This window comes from Halichoerus grypus, chromosome 2 (assembly GCF_964656455.1).
Source record: "Halichoerus grypus chromosome 2, mHalGry1.hap1.1, whole genome shotgun sequence".
Lineage (NCBI taxonomy): Eukaryota > Metazoa > Chordata > Mammalia > Carnivora > Phocidae > Halichoerus > Halichoerus grypus.
In genome coordinates, this window is record NC_135713.1 from 163,883,174 (window position 1) to 163,903,233 (window position 20,060).

Here is a 20,060-nt window from a genome sequence, read left to right on the forward strand (position 1 = left end):
CCACTTTTATGTTTTGCTTACCCACCCCTAACAGAAAAGGTGTCTTCAGAATGTTCCTTTTCAGAGGAGTGCCTTCTTAATGGAATAGAGCTGGTACCTGACAAAGAAGAGTCAAAAATTGGGCTTTGACCTCTACAAGAGACTTCAGGACTATATGAGTCCTATGACCACTTGAGGAAGGCAGAAGGTACAGCTGGATGGAGCTCTCTGAGCATCGTGGGCCACTGGACAGAATAGTACAGTGCTGACCCCAAACAAAATGAAAACTTGGTCAACAACGTTATTTCAGGTCACTATTATGTATATTACATACAGTGTTTAGCACCCCACCCCAACACACACACCTGTGTATTGCCTTTAAACTTCTCATTTTCGTTGGTTGTGCCGTGGGCCAGGCCCAATCACACTAGTAGCAGGTGGCAGACATCTAAAAGGAAGCAATGTCAGGACCAGCACAGATCTCGCCCTCCCAGGAAAAGGGCATTCATTCCAGGGCACCTGGGCTACGTTATTCCCACCCCCTCCCCCACCTTCCTTTCCAGCTCCATTGTAAGCAAAGCTAGTGGCACCTGGACATGTGTAATGGCCTCTGCTCAGCTACAGACTCGGGCATTAAATGTGTAAAGATCAGATCTCTCTGTAGACTGCTGCTGGCAAACAACCCCCTTCCTTCTGTTCACTAGGTTCTTGATTTCCAAGATCTGTGCAGATTTTCTTTCCTTAGTATGCATTATGCCCTCAAAGGAAGGGAGCAAAGCCAGCAGGCATGCATTTGTACCGGCTTTCTGTGCCTCTAAGCTAGACCTCAAAATAGGAACATACCCCTCTAAGGGCACAGTGGGTGGGATGAGATAGATTGGCAGGGTGGTCTGCCACTCAGCTGTCCTCATAAAGTTTTGCTTTGTAGCTTTGTGTGATGGTGAAGCCCAGGCTGCAGGACCCTGAACCCAGCTGGCATTGTCCCACTCTGAACTGGTAGCAAAAAAAGGAATCCGAGGCTAGGCCCTGGGGGCCATAGGACTGCTGGCATTGGGCCAGCAGAGCTGTACTGTACATGCTCCAGGGTGCTACCAAAGTGCCTTCAGCCGGCCTTTGTGTCACCACCAACTGTACCAGTGGGGCTTGTGTGGCCTGCACCAAAGAAGCGGAACAGCAGGGTTTCAGATGAAGATTTTGGAGACCCTGACTGCAATAAGTGGGCAGACCACTTCCCATGCAGGCAGTTTGATATTCCCCCATGATTTTTTTCGAATTGGGTGCCCTGCCCCAGAACTGCCTTCAAAAGAGTCGTCCACGGGGTCAAGGATAAATACTCCTCCCTCCAGGGCATACAGCGACTGGAATACTGAGTGACTTTAGACAAGTCCTCTCCGGTCTCTGGGCCTCAGTTTCCTTATCTGCAAAATGAGAGGATTTGGGTACCCTGACAAAGGTCTAACTTTCTGATTGTACCCGCAGGCGCCCCCAAATACTAGCGCAAGAGCGGCGGCAGCGAGCGCCAGCCGGGGATCCCGCCCTCTTGGCGAGCGCCGTCGAGACCAGGCTGAGCGTCCCGACCCCGCGCCCCGCCCGCGGCCTCAGTCGCCCAGCGGCTGGCAGGGCCAGGCTTCCGCCCTCCACGTTGTTGTTCCCGATTTGGGCCCCGCCCCCTTGGTCTGGGCTGCGGACGCCTTGCCTCAACTGCCCCCGCCCCGGCCCCAGAGCAAAGGGTGGACTGTGGGCCATCCACATTAGACACGCGTGGACAAAGACAAGAATTTGGGGGAAGAAAAGAGAGAGACTTGGTTTTGAAGGGAGAGTGGTGAAGAGTAATGGGTAGGCCAGGGCACAACTGCAGAATTTCCCTTTCGGCGTCCCACCCTCCGTTCTTACAGTGGACCCATCCGCACCCACGAATGTGACCGTGTTAGACACTGGCCCTTTAAACAGAAGGCTGGCGGCGCGGGGTGTCCATGTGGAGCTGCTCCATGCCGTGTTGTCCTGCCCGCCCATTGGCCCGCGGCCCGGTGACGTCGCCTAATAGGATGCGAACGCACTGCGGGGGGAGGAACGGAGGCAAAACGCGGAACCGGATCATCACTCCGCTCCCTCCGCTAGTCTCTGGCAGCCTCCTGCCGTCAGCTCCGCCCACGGGCGGATCCCGGGGGAATTGCGACAGCCGGGTGGTTGCAGGAATCAGGTCACGTGTGGGTAGGGAGCGGAGACCCAGGGGTCAGGCCAGTCTCTACCATCGTAAGGTTTCCCTGACCTGGAATATCCTTATTTGAGCTAACTTAAGTCTTAAATTTTCCACCCTTCTTTTCCTCCAGCAGGACACACTTCGTTGTGAATGACCGCAACACGCAGCCCTGGCTCAACTTGTGGCTTGCCTTCGGGGCGGGGCGAGGCGAGAAAGCGGAAATGCAGGGCGCGAGCGGGGCTGGATATTCTCCCACCCCCACCCAGGCCACGTGTGCGCGCGCCGTCTATAGTGGGCGGGGCCAGCCCGCTCGGGACCCCGCCCCTCCCTTCCTGAGACGCCGCGGCCCTGCGGGCGGGGGCTCCGGTCCGGGCTTTGGCTGCGGCCCCGGTGTAGTAGCGGGGGCGGCGGCCGGGGGCAGCGCGGCTCCTTCCCTTGTTGTGTGTGTCGGTGCCTCCTCGCCATCTTGTTGCAAAGCCTTTTCTTGTCGGCGGGACTCCCGGGGGCCGCGGGGCGGGAGGCATCAGAGGGGGAAAAAGAGAGGGAGGGGAAGGAGGGAGGCAGTGCCGCCTTTTGTTTTTTGCATCAAAATTTTTTTAATTTGCAAATTATATTTTGCAAATATTTTGGGAAACAATTTTTTCTCTCCGTGCTCTCCCGTTCTTCCCTGCGGAGTGCGCTGCGCCGCCCAGCCCTGTCGCCCCCCGGAGGTGATCCCTCCCTCCTGCCTGCCCGCCAGCCTGACCTGTGCCCGGCTCGCGGGCCGCAGTCTCGGCCCCGGCGCGCCCCCGGCAGCTCTCGGCGCGATGAGCATAGAGACGCTACTGGAGGCGGCCCGCTTCCTGGAATGGCAAGCGCAGCAACAACAGAGAGCACGTGGTGAGCGGCCGGGCTGGGCCCCTGGGGCACCGGGGAAGGGGAGACGAGCGACCCTGGTCTCTGAACCGACGCGAAACCGCGGGCAGGACCCCTTCCCGGGCGGCCTGCGAAGCCGAGCAGCGCAAGGTTCCGCACAGGAGCCGCCGCCCGGGGAGGAATGTTGGGGGCAGTAAAATTAATTAATGAATTCATTACCGTGCAGTGAGGGACCCGGCTCCTGTGGGCGCCACCTCAGCTGCCTGCCACCCCGTGTGCACCTTTCGTGGGGGCTCCTTTCGCGTGGGTCAGCGGCGCCCTCGGTAGCGCCGAGGATGTGTGAGCCGGTGGGGGGTGGGGTGTGGAATGGTGTTGCGTGGGGGTGGCAGACCCGCGTGTGCGTGCGTGTGTGCACGGGGGAATGTGTGATGTGAGCCTCGAGGAGAGCGGATGAACGGACGTGTACACGGGCGAGTGTATAGTGCACACGAGTGGGCGTGTGTGTAACGGAGTGGGGGGTGGGAATTACTCTACGCCGAGCAGCTCCCCGGCTTCCCTGGCCCTGTGGGGAGGGTGCGGGGGGCGCTCCCGGCCGATCTACGCGCCGCTTGGGGCGGAGGCGGCCTTTGCAGAATGAAATGACATCGCGTGTCTTATGATCCTGGCCAGCCCCGCCTGACCCCGCCTCCCAGAGCTGGGCTGGGTCGCGCTTCAGGGGTTTGGGTGAGAGCTGGGCTGATTGGGTGTCTGCGAAACGGCCCGCAGGTCGCTGGGGGCAGTCCCCGGGCCCCCCTTGCTGCGCCCCACTTTAGTCGGTGTGGAATGTGGCGTGTCTGCGCGTTCCAAACCCGCTCTCGGCTGGAATGTTGCGTGTGCCTGCGTTCCAAGCCCGTTGGTTACACCGGGTGGTGACGTGGACGGGCCCCGCCTCCGACCACGTGCACGGGGGACACTCCCGCTGGGGACAGAGCGGCCCGGCCCCTCCCAGCTGCCTCGCGCTCGGCCGGGGGCGGGGCCTGGGCGGGGCTGGCGAGTGGCCTTGCGCCGGGTTGGGCCCTGGCTCCGGCCGCCGGGCACCTCCCAGGGAGAGCCTGTGCGCTGGAAGGAGGAGCCGCCGAGCTCACCTGTCCATTCTCGCCCCAACCTCCTGTTTTTGATCCTGGGGCAAGGGAAACCCTCAGAATCGCAGGGCGACAGGACATTTAGAGCTCACATATTCCCACTGACGTTTTGGGGAACGTTCTCACCAGGATCTCCTGGCAGTACCCCTAGCTACAATGTGGAATGAGCCAGGCTGAGAAGGGGCAAACTTTGGCGTTCCCTCGGCAGGAAACGAGGATTTCAGATGCTTCCCATCCCACCCGCTCTGTCGGTGGTCCCCAGCTTCAGGGTGCTGCAGGAATAGGGGTTGGAGGGAAAGACCTCCGTTTTCCGGACCATTGAGAGGGCCTCGGCCCTGGATCGGTGTGTGTGCTGTATCCGGGGACTCATGTCCCCTCCAACCTCCCCTCCCCTCCTTCTGCCGGCTTCGTTGTGGTGGAGAGAGTGCTTCGCCCTCCTTTCCTTTCTCTCTGCCTATTGTTGCTTCAATGATGAGTCATGCAGGAGGTAGTAGTGTGTGTTTTGTGCGCGCGCGCCCTGCAGCTTTTGCCGCGGCCGCGGCGGCGGAGGGGGTGGGGTGGGGGGAGCGGCAGCGGGCCAGGGGCGGGGGGAGCGGCGGGTCCGCCCGGCCTAGTGACTGGTCGACCGGCCTCTCAAGGTCAGGAGTCACTCGAGATCTGTGAGATGAGATGCTTGGGTTTTACGGAATTGATGGGCCGGGACATCAGCCAGCGTGCCCCTCCCCCTTATCTTCTGGGTCCCGAGCAGGGTCAGGCCCTGGACAGTGATGGTGGTGACCGAGAATGTCCTGTTTGCGGGCGCAGCGAGGGGGCGAGGGGAGGAGGGTGCGTGCACAAGAATTGGAGAGACTTGAGTCACCTGCTGCCACCAGCAGAGTGCAATTCAGGCGTACCTATTGTGTCCTTGCTGTGTATCAGGCACTGTGCTAGAGGTGAACAGGGTTGACCCTGTTTTTTCCCCAAGGGAACAACCACTTCACCTTCACTTTACCCTCAGACTGATTGGTCTTATGGGGAAGGGGAGAAGACCCCCCCCACTATCATCTCCCCCACCCTTTCCAAAATACTAAGTCCAGAGCTGACAGTAAGGGCAGGGATGATGTGTGCAACACTGCAAAGGAGCCTGGGAATGGTTCTCTCCTAAGAAGTTGCAGAGCCCTGCCCCTCCCCCAGGTGGTGAGAACTGGGGGCAGGGAGCTGAGCAGAGGCCCAGTTTAACTGACCAGTCACAGTTCCTTCTTGGTGGGGCCAGAGGTCTTAGGGGATGGATGGTGCAAAGCCAGATCTACTCCAAAAGCTCACGTGCAGATGGCTAGATTTAGCCGCAGCACGTCAATCTCAAATTCATTTTTTCCCCCTCCTTGAGGTTCTGTCTTCTGGCTTGGGGTGGGGACAGTGGGAGAGAAGGGGTCATGTGTGGACCTGGTGACCAGAACTGCTTTCCTGGGTATGTACCTGATGAACAGCTCTGGACAGGGATCCTCTTATCCATGTCCCCTTTCAGTTTCAAGGGTGGGTTTCCTGACTTAGACCAGCCAGATTGCTCCCTTGATGCACCTGAGGATGTGTGTGCACATGTATGTGTGAGAGGGAAAAAGTCGTCAGCAGGAGGGCCTGGTCATTTCCAGCATTCATGGAGGTGGCTCAAATGGGACCCTCTTCTACCTGACCTAGTCACATCCTGGGGCCTGCCTTAGGCACCAAGTTTCCTATTAGCCTGAAGAAGGGGAGAACTCCCCCTGAACACGGGCTACCTAGTGTAGACTCCTCAGGCCCCAGCCCTGTGCCTGCTGTGGCCCCTGAATCACCCCAGACGTGTCATGCTAACTTATCTGGGGCCAGCGTCGTGGGCATGTTTGCGAGTGGGAGAGGGAGTGCACGCCTGGCTGCCGCAGAGCATTATTTTACAGAGCCCGAATCTGTTCTGTTACTGAGGGAGTCCCCTGAGTGACTGCCAGCTTGCTCCCCCCACTTTGTTTCCCCCTCCGCAGGGCATAGGAAGAGGGTCACTGCTGGGTGGGGAGGAGGCAGGAAGCTTTGGTGGGCTGCATCTGGCCTGGGACACCCCCTCTTCCCCACCAGTCAAGATTTTTCCTGCTGATCCAGGTGTGATAGAGCCTGGCTGTTGCCCTGGGTCCCTCCCAGCGCCTGTGAGGCGTAGCTGCCTGACTCTGGAACGGAGAGGGTAGGTGAGAAGGTTGCCATCTCCTGGATGAGCGGTGGGTTCCTTTCAAATATGGGGAATATGAGGTTTACTTTCATTCTGGGTTCCCAGGGCACCTGTCCTCGGGGCTTGGGGCCCTCTCTGTCCCACTGCTAATGGGAGAGTGGAACCCTGGTCCCAAACCCAATGAAAGTTTGGGTCCCGGCCCAAAGGTGGGCTGTGTTGGGCCCTGGAGCTGAGGGGGAGGGGATGGGAAGGGGGGAGGGGGGAGCAGTGCGGGGGATGGACTGGGTAGCTGGTCAGTGGCCTTCCGCAGACCACTCTGCCCGCGGGGTCTCTGGGCAGCTGGAGGGCAGGCAGCTGGTTTTCTCCGGGGCTGTAACAGAAGCCAGTGCCGGCCGGAAAGGCCTGGGAGAGCGCTGCCCTCATTGGAGCAGGCCTGGCAGCTCCCCTTCCTGAAGGGCAGGGGCCACGGAAGAGGCCTGTGCTGCTGGGAAACCACTGAGCGCTTCCCTCTCACGACACCGCTCGACTTCCTCCTTCGCCCCTGCGGGAGGGAGGGGCTCCGAGCCGGCCCGGCTCACACTCACTTTGTCGGTTGGCCCAAGGGCCCCAGTGGGGGGTTGATGCCCTCCTCCGTAGGGGCGTGCCTGCCGGCCCCGCTGTCAGCTCAGTTAGTCAGCAGTGTGGCCAATCCCGGACCGCAGGAGCGCTGGTGGACCAGCCCGCTCCCTGGCCTGGGGGCTACAGCTGCTTCCCAGGGCCCCTGCCCAGCCCTGTGGCCGGGGAACCGGAATGGTGGGGCCTGGAGAGCACCGGGCAGGGTGGAGACGGAGAGGTACTTCTGGCTCAGGAAGGGCCCTCCCCTTCCCCTGGTCCCGGCCGGCTCCAGAGCAGGCCTCACCTTGCAGCAGGGCTTGCAGCCGAGATGCTGAATGGACAGGTGCAGGGCTGCCTTCCTTTCCTTCCTGCCCGCCTCTTACCTCTCTGGCTGTGCTGCTGGTGGGGGATGGCGGGGGAGGGATTTGGGAGCAGTGAGTTCTAGCACCACAGAGGGCAGAGGAGGACCGAATGTGTGTGTGGTCCCTGAGGAAACCAGACACTGCGCCCTGGCCTGGGACTCCTGGGCCTGATGTCCTCATGTGCGAACTGAAGATGATGTCCCAGCCCTGCCTGTGGCATGGACTCTTGTGAGGATCCAGGTGTGTGTGTACAGACGCCTAGTGAGCATGTGCTTACAGAGCAGGTATGGGCATCCGCCAGGTGTCAGGATTCCTGGCTGGGTCTGGTTTCAGTTTTACCTGTGACTTGCTCTGTGACTCTCAACAAATCACTTTGCCTCTCTGAGCTCATTTATTTCATCTTGAAATGAAGATGCTGCCTGCCCTCTGGAAGGTACTTGGTACAAACTGTTGAAGGCCTTCCCCAGAAGCTATGATCTATCCCCCCCGCTCCGTTCTCCTGTAGTGGCATGTGAGGGCTTTCGCCGACTGGCCTCTGCCCACCTTATCTGTCACCCCACTCCCCTCAGCCTTGTTCCTGAACTTCCCTGCACCAGCCTAACCCCTCAACCTTCAGGTTGCCAGGCCTCCAGCACCCTCGCTGACTACTCCTGCACTGTCTTTCTACAGCCTCTCTCCTCTCCCAGCCTGGATTGTTCTCTGTTACTTGTCCTTTCCCTCATCCAAAGCAGAGACCAGGTCTCTTGTGTTGTTCACTGCTGTGCCCCCCGGCACTTAGCCCCAGTGCCTGGCTGGCTGTAGGTAGGTATTTGTGGTGTCTCGGGCTGAGCACTGACTGGGACAGGGTCAGAGGCCGCGTTCTGCTTGAAAGACTTCAGAAGCTGGAGGCCAGGACTGCCGCCCGCTGAGACGCCCCTTGTGTTCTCTCTGCACAGAGGAGCAGGAGCGGCTCCGCTTGGAGCGGGACAGAGAGCAGGAGCAGAAGAAGGCCAGCAGCCTGGCCAGGCTGGCCCACGCCCTGCCCGTGGAGGAACCCCGCATTGAAGCACCACCCCTACCTCTGTCCCCCCCAGCGCCCCCCCCAGCACCCCCACCCCCACTTGCCACCCCCACCCCACTGACTGTCATTCCTATTCCAGTAGTGACCAACTCTCCTCAGCCTCTGCCCCCGCCCCCACCACTGCCTCCTGCAGCCCAGCCTTTGCCCCTGGCGCCTCGCCAGCCAGCCCTGGTTAGCACCCCTGGACTCAGCATTAAGGAGTCTGCTCCCTTGCCCACCAGGCCGCAGGTGCCCAACCCTGCTCCCCTGCTGCCAGACTCTAAGACCACCCTTCCGCCCACTGGCAGCCCCAAGCCTTTGCAGCCCCTCCCCACACCCATCCTGACCATAGCACCTCACCCTGGAGTTCAGCCCCAGCTGGCCCCCCAGCAGCCACCCCCACCCACTCTTGGGACCCTGAAGTTGGCACCAGCCGAAGAAGTCAAATCCAGCGAACAGAAGAAGAGGCCTGGGGGGTGAGTGAGGTGTGGCAGAGTCCAGGCTGGTGGGATGGAGAACTGCCCACACTCTGGGCTGTGTGTGCAAGAGAAAGTAGCCCCTCCTAAGCTCATCCTTCAAAACCATGTCCTACCTCTCCAACTGAGAAGCATCGTACTATATTTGGACAGTTCTCACTGTGCCTGTGTCCATTCCCCATTGCCCTCTGTTGTTGTCAGGCTTCCGTGTTCTCTGACCCCCTCAAGGATGGGCCGATGGCATTGCCAGGCCTTTGGACAGAGTATTGGATTGGGGATCTCTTGGGTGAGGGCTGGGGTCAACTGGCTATTTCTGTGAGCCCCAGGAGGCCTTCTGTCTCCTCACAGGTGGACAAGGGCAGGATGGAGGATTAAAGGGATTGTGAATTATGAGCATACATGTGCCCTCCAGGGGGTATACACGCCTCGGCACAGGGTGAATATCTCCCATTGCTGCTTTGTACGGAGAATAAACCACCTGTGGCATTTGGGGAGTGGGGGCAGGAAGGCCATCTAATTGGGCCCTCCTCCCTGAACCTCCTTTCCTGTCTGTCTGGGTTTCAGGATCGGAACCAGAGAAGTCCACAACAAATTGGAGAAGAACAGGTGTGTGCGCGTGCGGTGTGTGTGTGTGTCTCTGGGCCCGCCCCGCCCCCTACCGGGACTGGTCCCACCCTTGGTCCCCCAAGCTCTCCTGGGGCCTACTCCCCCGCCCCCAGCCCCCGCCCCCCCCAGGCGCTGGCTAACCAGCGCCACTCCCTCTCTCCAGGAGGGCCCATCTGAAGGAATGCTTTGAGACCCTGAAGCGCAACATCCCCAACGTGGACGACAAGAAGACGTCGAATCTGAGTGTGCTGCGGACGGCGCTGCGGTACATCCAGGTATGGGGGAGGGAGGCACCGCCGAGAGGAGGGCGGGCGGTGGCCGCAGCGCCAGCTTCCTCTCCACTCCCGCCCGCCCTCTTCCCCTCGCCGCGGCCCCGCCCCGCCCCGCCCCGCCCCGCCCTGCCCTCGCTCCCTCTCCGGCTCCCCCGCCCGCCTCCACGCGGGCGCTGAGCACATGGCCCGGCTGACGTCAGCGGGGCTCCCCGCCCGCGAGGGGGCGGGGGGACGGGCGCGCGTGCGCGGGGGAGGGCGGCCGCGGCGTTCCCCTCTCCCCCTTCCCCGCCGGGCCGCCCCGCTGAGCCCCGCCATCTGCGCCGCCCCCGCAGCTCGGTCCCCCGGTGCCCGGGCCCGTGCTACCACCTGGCGCTGTTAGTGCCCCCGCGGATGAGAAGGGCGTGGCGCGGCCCCAGCGCCTCCACCCCGCCCGCAGTGCCTGGGCGGGAACCCGGACTCGGCCCGAGAGCCTGTCGCTCGTGGTGGGGTGGGGAGTCCCCTGGGCGTGGCTCCCTGCAGACGGCGGCGCGCCGGTGAGGCCCCCCACTCTGACCCCAGAATGATTAAGAGCCTTCCAGTGAGAGTACTGAGGTGCCACGACTCGAGTTTGGGGGTTAAACCGGGGAAATGTGGTGGTCTGGGTGACCACAACAGTCCTGGGGTCACCGAACCTTTAAAAATTACGCTCTCCTGCCTGGGTTTTTAAAAGCCCCTTTTCAAGGGGCCCTCCTGGCCGTGCGTTCCTCTCCCCTTGGGGCACTGGCTTCCCTCCGCAGTACGGGGTGGGGGGCTCCCGCCAGATAAGACAGTTGCCATGACGGCCCCGTGTTTCGGTTTCCCTGGAAACCGGCCGAGGGTTCCGCGTGCCGGGAAGGAGGCTGTGGGGGTGGGGCGGGCGGCCACGCTCGGCTACCGCGGAGACGGAGTCGGAACCGAGCCGTTGGGGAGTGGGAGGGACTTAGCGCTGCCTACCCGCGCGGGGTGGGGGCGGGGGAAGCTTGGGGTCCCTTGTCCGCGTGCTCGGGCAGCTGTGGGGGGGGGGGCGGGTAGCGACAAGGTCCCCCTGGGATGGGGGTCAGGGAGGGTCCGACCGAAGTAGGAGCCAGAGGCGTGGTCCTACCCCTCCCCCGGCCAAGACTGCGGGGTCACAGCCCTGAGGTAACCGGAGCCTGACTCGTTCCTGGGGCGGAGGCGCTGCTACGCCACTGCTCCCAGCCGGCGGCTCCCCTCCTGCCTCCCGCGAACGCGCGCCTTTCCGCCCGCCCTGCGGGCGAGGGAGAGTGGCTGGCGCGCCTCCAGGCTGCTTTCCTGCACCCGGGAGGGGCGGAGCCGGGCTCGGGGATTGGCGGGGCCGGGTTGGGGCGGGGCTTCCGCGCGCCGAGCGGTGGGGTGCCGCGGGCGGGGAGTGACGCTGCAAAGCCGGGTCCGCGTGGGTGCGCGCGTGCTCCGGGAGGGGCGGGGCGTCGCTTGCGGCGGGTCTGGCCTCGGAGGAGGAGGAGGGGCCCCGGGAGGCCTACTTCCTACATGTTCTTGTAGAACTTGATCTTGAGAATATTACTGGTTCTTCAGTCATTCCTAATCATATGGCCTAGGAGCAAATCCTTAAGTGCTGTGACGTTCTTTTGAATATCAGTTTCTTCTGTACTGCCATTTTGCTAAATGGGAAAGAAAAAGTATTTTCATCATGGGGATGTTAGGAGGATGCGTCCTCTCTAAGTACCAACTTCATAGCAATTACTGAGATACAGGAAGGATGGAATAGCACATTCCACTTTATAGACACATACTTAGGAAGGGGAGCCTTGTTTGAATGACAATTGAAAATAAAGTAGAGGGGCGCCTGGGTGGCTCAGTTGCTTAAGCGACTGCCTTCGGCTCAGGTCATGATCCTGGAGTCCCAGGATCAAGTCCCACATCGGGCTCCCTGCTTAGCGGGGAGTCTGCTTCTCCCTCTGACCCTCACCCCTCTCATTCTCTCTCTCTCTCTCTCATTCTCTTTTTCTCAAAAATAAATAAAATTTAAAAAATAAATAAATAAATAAATTAGAAATAGAGACTCAGTAGAACCAGCAGGCATGGGCCTGGGCTGAGTAGGCAGCGAGGTGTACCCAGGCTGTTCCTAAGAGATATTTGTCCTGGGGCAATGGAAGCAGAAATACAAAACTTAACAAGGCTTTCTAAATCCTTAACCTCACTCATTTGTTTATTCATTTAGGTACTTTGGACAGCTCTGTGTCTGACTCTGAGAGTAAAGCAGGAAGCAAAGAAAAAAGCGTGGGTCTCTGTCTTCATAGGTTTGGTCTTGGTGGCAGATTATAAACAAATAAAACAGAGGACTGTGCCATGAGGACGTAAAAGGGTCAGGGATCACAGAATCTGTTCTAGGGAGTGAGGGAAGTTGTTGCTGAGGAAGGGGCATTCGAGCTGAGACCTGAAGGTTTCAGGGTGACCTAGGCAAAACAGAGGGCAGAGGCCCAGCGCAGGCCAGTTTCTCCAACAGGGGGGAGCAGGATGCAGTTTGGGAAGTTAAAGGTGGTCATGCGGTTGCCACGTAGAGATGGGGGCAGCAGGGCACTAGATGGGAGTCAAAAGGGAGTAGTAGAGAGACCACGTTAGCTGTGTAGACTGAAGGCTTTGGGTGTGTGCTGAGGTGGAAAGCTGTAGCCCCCAGGCAGACTCAGAGTGGCTAGGAGGGGCGAAAGGGTTTGAAGAAAGCCACAGGGAAGTGGACAAAAACAGGAAGAGGAGTAGGCAGGTAACAAACTGTGCATCCAGGCAGTCTTAGGAAATGTGTTTAAAATGAAGCAATGTGGACAAAAGCTAGACCCTGGGGAAACTTTCCAGGGGCCTCTGGGCCTGTGGAGAACTGGGCTAGTTAAGAAAAAGAGGTCTTGACCTCTGAGTTTCTCCCAGAGCCAGAAATCTACTCTCCTTGCTGGTGGGTAGAGTTCAGGATGGTCACTTCCAGCCCCCCAGCAGCCAGGTTCAAGTGAGAGCTGACTCACCCTAGGCCCCATCATTGGTATGGCCTCATCTGATGTCATGTCCAGCAAACTGGCCTCTCAGGGTAGAGCCAGGTGAGAAGCCAGCCGTGTGTGTGTGTGTGTGTGTGTGTGTGTGTGTGTGTGTGTGTGTTTGCGTGTGCCTCAGTGTGTAAGGGAGGGATCTTTCTGGCAGAACTGTGGAGAGCAGCAGGTTAAATCTCAAAAGCCAGGATGTAGAGGAGGCCGTGTGTGGCCTGGGACTGCCGGCAGAATTGTAAAGCTACCAGGTTTCAGGCCAGAACAGAGTATGGTTGTATCTGGGTTGTGTGTTGCAGGCACTAATGGTTTGAGGCATTCCTGACTGGTGAGATCAGAAATACAAGGAGTTTGGGGCTCCCGGAGGGAATGGGTGAAGTTGAGGATCTTGCCATACCCAGGAGGGGCGAGGGGCAAGTGAACAGTCAGGAAGGCTGCTGTGAGACTGCTCGTAGTAAATGGAATCAGGGCAAACTCAGTCCATCGGGTGACTGATTCCCTGTGACAGAGGGACAGGACAGAGGTGGGAATCCACATGCTCACATCCTGACATATCCTTCCCCTGGGGCTAAGATACGCATAGTTCTGTCCTGGCCGCTGGTAGGTTCGAGGGAAAAAGCTAATTATGGAATAGTCCTTGCCCTTACTCACCGCGTTGGACGGGGACCGTGTGTACTGAGGTGGAAAGACAAAACATGAAGTTTTTAGGGGGTCGTCTGAGCCAGTGTCTGATTAAGTACTGATGGTCCTATTAAGTGCTCGAGTGTGGGCTGCCGCGTCAGGAAGGGCTCAAGGGCCTGGGACGGGGAAGGGTGGTGGGGGCTCGGGTGTGGGCTTGGAACACAAGCAGATAAGATGCAGGGGGGGCGAGAAAGGAGGATCTGTGTGTGAGACAGGGTTCAGAGAGGAGAACCAAGACGAGCTGGAGAGTTTGGTGTGTGCAGGGTCCGTGGGTTCTGCACCTGCCGGGACCGGCAAGCCTTGGAAGCCAGGAGCTCAGGAGCAGCGCAGGTTCGGAGGTTTCGGGGTACAGCAGGGCAAGTGTGTCCGTGTTCGGTGGCCCCAGCGCTCGTGACGTGCCTGGGCCAAGGAGAAGCTGGCAGCAGGGAGATGTGCAAGACTTCAAGGAGTCCGTTTAATAGGGCATCAGAGTGGTCATGGAGGACACAGGCTGGCCTTCTGGAGCTGCAAATAAGTCCTGTGTGAGGGGAAACTGGAGACACTTCCGACGGGAGGCCCGGCACGCGGCCCCTGTGCGAGCGCCCCCCACACGCACAGCTGCCTGTGTGCCCGGACAGCCGTGGGCTCCGTGGCCAGGGGCGCTCCCTCCTGGTGCTCTTAGTGAGGGGGGGTGGCCTCAGAGTCACGGGGCGGGGCCAACCGGAACCTGGGGTGAAGGGCGGAAGTGTCTCCGGCGGTGCTCGGTGCAGCTCAGCTACAGGTGTAGAAGGAGGGGGCGCGTTCCAGGGCTGGGGGATCTGCCAGCAGCCCGGGGACTCTGGAGGGTGGCAGGCGATGGTGAGAGGCAGCCCAGGTGGGCACCGCGGGCAGCGGCCCAGGGCCGGGCGGAGGGTGCCGAGCCAGCGGCTGCCCGAGCCAGACGGAGGCAGGTGGAGAAGAAATGCAGGGGGGGTGGGGGGCGGCTCCTCAGGGACACTGAAGTGGAGGAGACTAGGGAATGATGCTGTGGAGAGAGGGGCAGGATCGTCGGGGGTTCTTTGGGGAATGAGTTCCAAGGCGGGTAGCTTGTGGCGTGGCGACTGACCGCGTGGTATGAGCGTGCCGGGGGCCTTGAGCGGCGCCGAGGAGTCCGTTTCCCCTTCTGTCCTCCGCAGGATGGAGCGAAGAGGCTGCGGGGCAGGTGGATGGGGCCAGAGGCCCAGAAGCTCCTCCGGACAAAGTTGATGTGGGTGGGGGCAGGGGAGGGCGTTCCTCCTGGGGACGAGCTGACTGCAGCTGTGCTTTCTGTCGGTGGTGCGTGTTGGAGAGCGCGCAGTGCACAGGCCAGGGGGCCTCCCGGGGCCTCACGGCGCCTCACGGGCCCGGGCGCGGACCAGGGGCGGGTGTGGTCTCCCGCAGCCCCCTCACTGCGGACCTGGCCCTGGGGGCTGAGTGGCCTGGAGACCAGCGTGGCCGTGGGGAGAGGTTTCCATACTGGGGGCCCTCTAGCTCCTGCTCAGGGTATCGTTCGGGCCCTTGCCTTGTTCTCCAGTCTCTGAAGAGGAAGGAGAAGGAATATGAGCATGAGATGGAGCGCCTGGCTCGGGAGAAGATCGCCACGCAGCAGCGGCTGACCGAGCTCAAGCACGAGCTGAGCCAGTGGATGGACGTGCTGGAGATCGACCGCGTGCTCCGGCAGACTGGCCAGCCCGAGGACGACCAGGCCTCCACCTCCACAGCCTCGGGTGAGTCCGCCCCTCCCTGGCCAGGCCCCCCCCCTCCCGGCTCCACGCCTCCCAGACCCCAGGGGCATTTACTACTCCAGCCTCGGGTTTCCCAAGCCCTTCTGACCTGTCCCTGTCCCCGTGTCCCCCCACAGAGGGTGAGGACAACATAGACGAGGATATGGAGGAGGACCAGGCCGGCCTGGGCCCACCTAAACTGAGCCATCGCCCCCACCCGGAGCTGCCGAAGCCACCGCCCAGTGCCGCCCCCGCGCCTCCGCCTCCCCATGCACACCCGCACTCCCAGCCTGTGGCCCTGTCCCCCGTCCCCCTGCCTGGGCAGCAGCCGCCAGCACAGCAGAAGACCCCTCTGCCGGCCCCTCCTCCCCCACCGGCTGCCCCTGCGCAGACGCTGGTGCCGGCCCCAGCCCACCTGGTGGCTGCAGCTGGCGGGGGCTCCACGGTCATCGCCCACACGGCCACCACCCACGCCTCAGTCATCCAGACTGTGAACCACGTTCTCCAGGGCCCGGGCGGCAAGCACGTCGCCCACATTGCACCCTCAGCCCCCAGCCCTGCTGTGCAGCTGGCGCCCGCCACGCCCCCCATCGGCCACATCACAGTGCACCCTGCTGCCCTCAACCACGTGGCCCACCTCGGCTCCCAGCTGCCCCTGTACCCGCAGCCCGTGGCGGTGAGCCAGCCTGTGGCGGTGAGCCACATTGCCCACACACTCTCACACCAGCAAGTGAATGGCACAGCCGGGCTGGGGCCCCCAGCCACGGTCATGGCGAAGCCGGCCGTGGGGGCTCAGGTGGTGCACCACCCCCAGCTGGTGGGCCAGACAGTGCTCAACCCTGTGACCATGGTCACCATGCCCTCCTTCCCGGTCAGCACGCTCAAGCTGGCTTGAGGAGGAGGGCCACTCAGAGGCCCCCAGTGGGGGCAGGGAGGGGGAACCCGTCCCCCGCTCTCTCCCACCCACCAGCTCCACACATTCCAGCCAGGCCGAGGCCCACCGCACCCACCCCCACCCCCAGGCCTCCTAGGGGAGGGGGTGCAGAGACTCTGAGCCAGGGGAGGGAGGGCCACCCCGGGGAGCTGGGCGCGGGGCAGGGGGTCTGCCCTAGGACTTGAGCACGTGATGAGACACTCTGGTGTATGTGCCACTCGCCTGGCCTGGTGCCGGCTCCAGTGCCCTTCCTGCCTCCCCGCCTTGTCCCCTGCAGCCTGCGCCGTGGGTGTTGTGTTCTGCCGACTGCCCCGCCCCGCCTGCCTCCCAGTGCTGCCGCTGCTCGTGTGGGGGCCACGGGCCCGGGGCCTCCATCCGGAGCCTCAGCCTTCGCTTCCCAGGCCTTTCCGGGGAGGGGGGGAAAGCGGGCAGGGAGCAGAACGGAAGCAACTTGGCCCAGAAATTTGGGTGCGTCGGGGGCTCTGCTCTGAGTGCAGGTGACAGATCCTAGGACGGGGCTGCGCTGCGGTCCCATCCAGGCAGGTGGGCCCCCCGGCCTAGGGTTCTCCGACCCAGCTGCGGTCACTGATTCGTTACCGCAGAAGCTAGTTAAGAGGAGTCGCTACCAACAACTACCCCACGCTGTTGCTAAGCTCCCTGAGCCCCCCCCAGTCTTTGCTACTGGGCTCCTGACCTCGGGAGGGTAGGCTGAGGGTGGGGGCTGGGAAGGAAGGGCTTGGCTGGCCTGTCGCCATGCTGGCCCTCCCCAGCACTGCCTGGGTCTGGGCTGAGGAGAGAGCTTCTCTGGACCCCCTGGGCCTGGCTCTTGGCTTCCCAAAGGCAGAGGGGATGGGGTGCTGTCGCATTGGCCGCCCTGCTTCCCTGGCCTCTGCTCAGTGCTATGCGCTCCCCCGAGTGCCTCCTGTAGCCTCGAGCCGGCGTCTGGTCTGGGTTCTGGGAGCCTGAAGCCACACTGCTGAGGCCCTCAGGAAGTCAGAATCCAGGGGCTGGGCCAAATGCCCAGGCCCCTTCCCTGATGCCCTCGGGGGAGGGGGGCCCTGTAGAGCAGGGAGGAGGGCTGCTACTTCTGCCCCAACTAGTCTGTCTCTGACATCATCTCTGTCTTTCCCCTGAACATCCACTTTTCTTCTCCAGTGGGCTCTTCTGAGTGTGCCACAACCTTCCTCTGAGGAAGGTCCTTCGTTGGATCTAGGGCAGGGCTGAGCTTGGGGTGGGGGGGAGCGAGGGGGCCTGTGTGCAGGGCCTGCTGCTTTCCCTGCCTCTGCCGACTGCTTTGGCTTCTCTTTTTATGTGGGTATTTATTACAAGTGGCCTTGTGTCAGACACACACTCAGTTGTACACACATGCACACTCGCCTCCCCACCTGGACACACACACTGGCCAGTGGCCTTTCGATGTGGGGAGGGGAAGCCAGTGTCCCCAGGTGTGACCTTTGCTTTGATGGGCAGGGGGAGGGACGTGCAGGATACTGAGGAGGCTCACAAAGGTCTTGAACAGATTTGGACACCTCAGAACTCTCAGTTCTTTCCTTGTCCTGGAGACCTCCCCGGGGCCTGTTCTCCTCCGTCTCGCCTGGGGTGGGGAAAGGGAAGGCCTCTGGTCATCTAGAGGCCCCCAGGAGGGAGCCTCACACCCACCCCACCAGCTTGCTGCCTTCCTGCCCCTGCAGCCACCACCCGCCACCCTGGTTCTTGGGGAAACCAGCTTCTGCTCTTCCCCGAGAGATTACAACTGAGGGAGCCGGATGGGCCTGGTGCCCAGGGAACAGTCAGAGAAGCATTGGGGAACCTGCCCTTTCCGGCTCTGTTCACCTCCCTGCATTCTGAGGCCATTCCGGAGTTGAAAGCGTGTCAGCCAGGGGCCTCTCGGGCCTGCACAGATACCTCATCCGCCCGCTCACCGCCCCTGCCCCTCCCCACCCCAGCAGTGGGGGCCTTCGAATCTAGTGCCGAATGACTATGTCCAGATTGGTGACGATGGGTGTTGTTGCTGTTGTTTTTGTTGTTTGTGAACGCTGTGATGCTGTGTGCCCGAGAGGGCAGCCGCCGCCCAGCCCTCCCTTGGGCATCTATCTCCCCTCTGAGAGCTGTCAGGACCACGTCTGTCCTCACCCTGTGGGACCGCCTGCCCCTCCCCCTCCCTAGCCCTTCCAGCCTGGGGGACGCGTGCGTGCACACACACATACACACACACACACCTTACCTCTCATGCGTGTTTTACTTTTTGATGTTAAGAGTGGCTCACTGGCTGGGAGCCTTTACCTCGGGGAGAGGGGGAGGTTGGTTCCTTGGGGGGCCAAAGAAGGGCAGGGAGTGCCTGGAGGGGAATGAGGGGTCATCATAACCCCTGCTCTCCAGGAACAGCTTCTCCCCCATCCCAGGGTTCCATCCCCATCCCCCAAAGAGGTGGCCCTTGTTTACAGTGAGGACTCGGTCACTGTGTCTCCGTTTCCTGAAATACAAACTGTAGCGACCCCAGACTGTAGAGATTTTTATGTGTTTGGATACATCTGCTGTGTGGGAAAAAAAAAAAAAACAAAACCCTACAAAAACCCTAATTTTGTACATATTGTATTTTTACTATTGAACTGTATTCTAGTGGCTGTTCATGCTCCAAGACTTTAGGTATTGAGACATGAATACTATCCATGTAATAAGCACTTGCCTGGAATAAAATATAAAACTGAAATAAACCTGCACTGAAACCAGAGATGGAGCCGCCAGGCTGCAGCATCCGGGTCACTCTGTTGCAACAGGAGGCCTCCACCTCAGGAAGGACCTCCAGCAAGAAGCATCGGGGGCCTTGCCTCGTTGTCCTTTGAGGGGGGCAGGTTCCTCCAGCAGCTTTGGTGCTGGTCAGTTTTAGAAGATTCGGGACCTTCTGGTTCTGATGCCAATGTTCAATTCTAAACAAGCTCTGAACTGCAGTTCTGGTCTTCCTTATGCTTTTGTAATACTTTCTACTTCCTCAAACCATTTTTACAAACACTATCTTGTTTCATCTCTTAACAGCATGGTGGAGTACATAAGCCAAGAACTAGCCCTGTTCTGGCAGGTAAGGAAACAGGTTTGAGGTGGCCAAGTGACTTGTACGCTCACACAGGTCGCCTGGGAGCCTGGGGAGCTGCAGTCAGATCTGACAACTCCGGCAGTTCCCCAGCGTGTGCCACTCAGCCCTGGGGCCTGCCGCAGAGCTGGGGATCCTGAACTTGAGAAAGTTCCAATAGGAAAGGTGGGGGGACTGCCCTGGATCGGTGCACAGAACGGGGAGAGGCTTCTTGAGAGGGGATGTGCTTCTGAGGTGGTAAGTCAGGCCAGGTCATCTGGGGAGTCCATGAGGGAAAGGAACAAGAAGAGGAAGAAGTCGGAGGGCAGGACTCAAAGAACCATGTTCTAAGATGGGCCTGGAAGACCCTTGTCCTTATAACTACATCTCTCCCAGTTTAGGGGAAATCAGCCCTTTGCAGGCTGTCTCAGGAGGAAGTGGGGAGGGTGAGGAAGAGGCTTAGCTATAGACCAGGCCGGCCGCCTCGTCCAACGCCCTGACCACACCTTCCCCACTCCCACTCCCAGCCAGAGGAATGGACTCGGCTTCTCTTCCCGGGAGGGATTATCCTTAGGGAAGGACGTGGTGGCCACGAACGTCTTGGGGTCCCCTTCTCTGAGGAAGCGCTAACCTCAAGAAAGGCCAGACCCAGTGCCCCTCCTCTGCCAGCCCCTTCACTTGTGAGATGCTGGCTCCCTCTGCTGGCAGCTCCAGGAAGAGCAGAGTCCCTTGGCCTTAGGGAAGGCCTAGGGTTAGGAGTCCCACTGTCTGGCCCTGGGGCCAAGGATGAAGCCTCTGCCCCTGACAGTGCTGACCCAGTATCACCTGAGGGCTATTGCTAGCTCTTAAGGGTAGGCAGAAACTCCCCCAGCCCAGCTGGAGCCTGCCAGAGAGGGGCCCGTGATCAGAGTAACGAAAGTCCTGAGTAGGAATCCAGGTGCCTCCGTTTAGCAGCTCTGTGCA

At 60.6% G+C, this 20,060-nt stretch overlaps 2 protein-coding genes across 4 annotated transcripts in view; one reads left to right on the forward strand and one right to left on the reverse strand.

Annotated features, from left to right (window-relative positions):
- Nucleotides 1-2,527: 2,527 nt before the first annotated feature.
- MNT (MAX network transcriptional repressor) lies at nucleotides 2,528-18,761 on the forward strand. Of its 3 annotated transcripts, none has more exons than XM_036091107.2 (6): nucleotides 2,528-3,058; nucleotides 8,217-8,796; nucleotides 9,361-9,402; nucleotides 9,566-9,677; nucleotides 14,907-15,099; nucleotides 15,234-18,761. In XM_036091107.2, exons 1-6 carry the CDS (start codon nucleotides 2,986-2,988, stop codon nucleotides 15,989-15,991), a joined length of 1,758 nt encoding a protein of 585 aa, XP_035947000.2. In that variant the 5' UTR covers nucleotides 2,528-2,985; the 3' UTR covers nucleotides 15,992-18,761. The 3 variants fall into 3 exon arrangements, with proteins under 3 accessions (XP_035947000.2, XP_035947001.1, XP_035947002.1); XM_036091108.2 differs by lacking the exon at nucleotides 2,528-3,058 and adding an exon at nucleotides 6,629-7,157; XM_036091109.2 differs by lacking the exon at nucleotides 2,528-3,058 and adding an exon at nucleotides 7,269-7,521.
- Nucleotides 11,849-20,060, reverse strand: part of SGSM2 (small G protein signaling modulator 2) — a 43,625-nt gene continuing 35,413 nt past the window's right edge. The window contains exon 24 of the mRNA XM_036091103.2: nucleotides 11,849-14,909. Coding sequence (XP_035946996.2) covers nucleotides 14,860-14,909 — 50 coding nt within the window. The 3' untranslated portion in view covers nucleotides 11,849-14,859. The remainder of the gene's footprint in view (nucleotides 14,910-20,060) is intronic.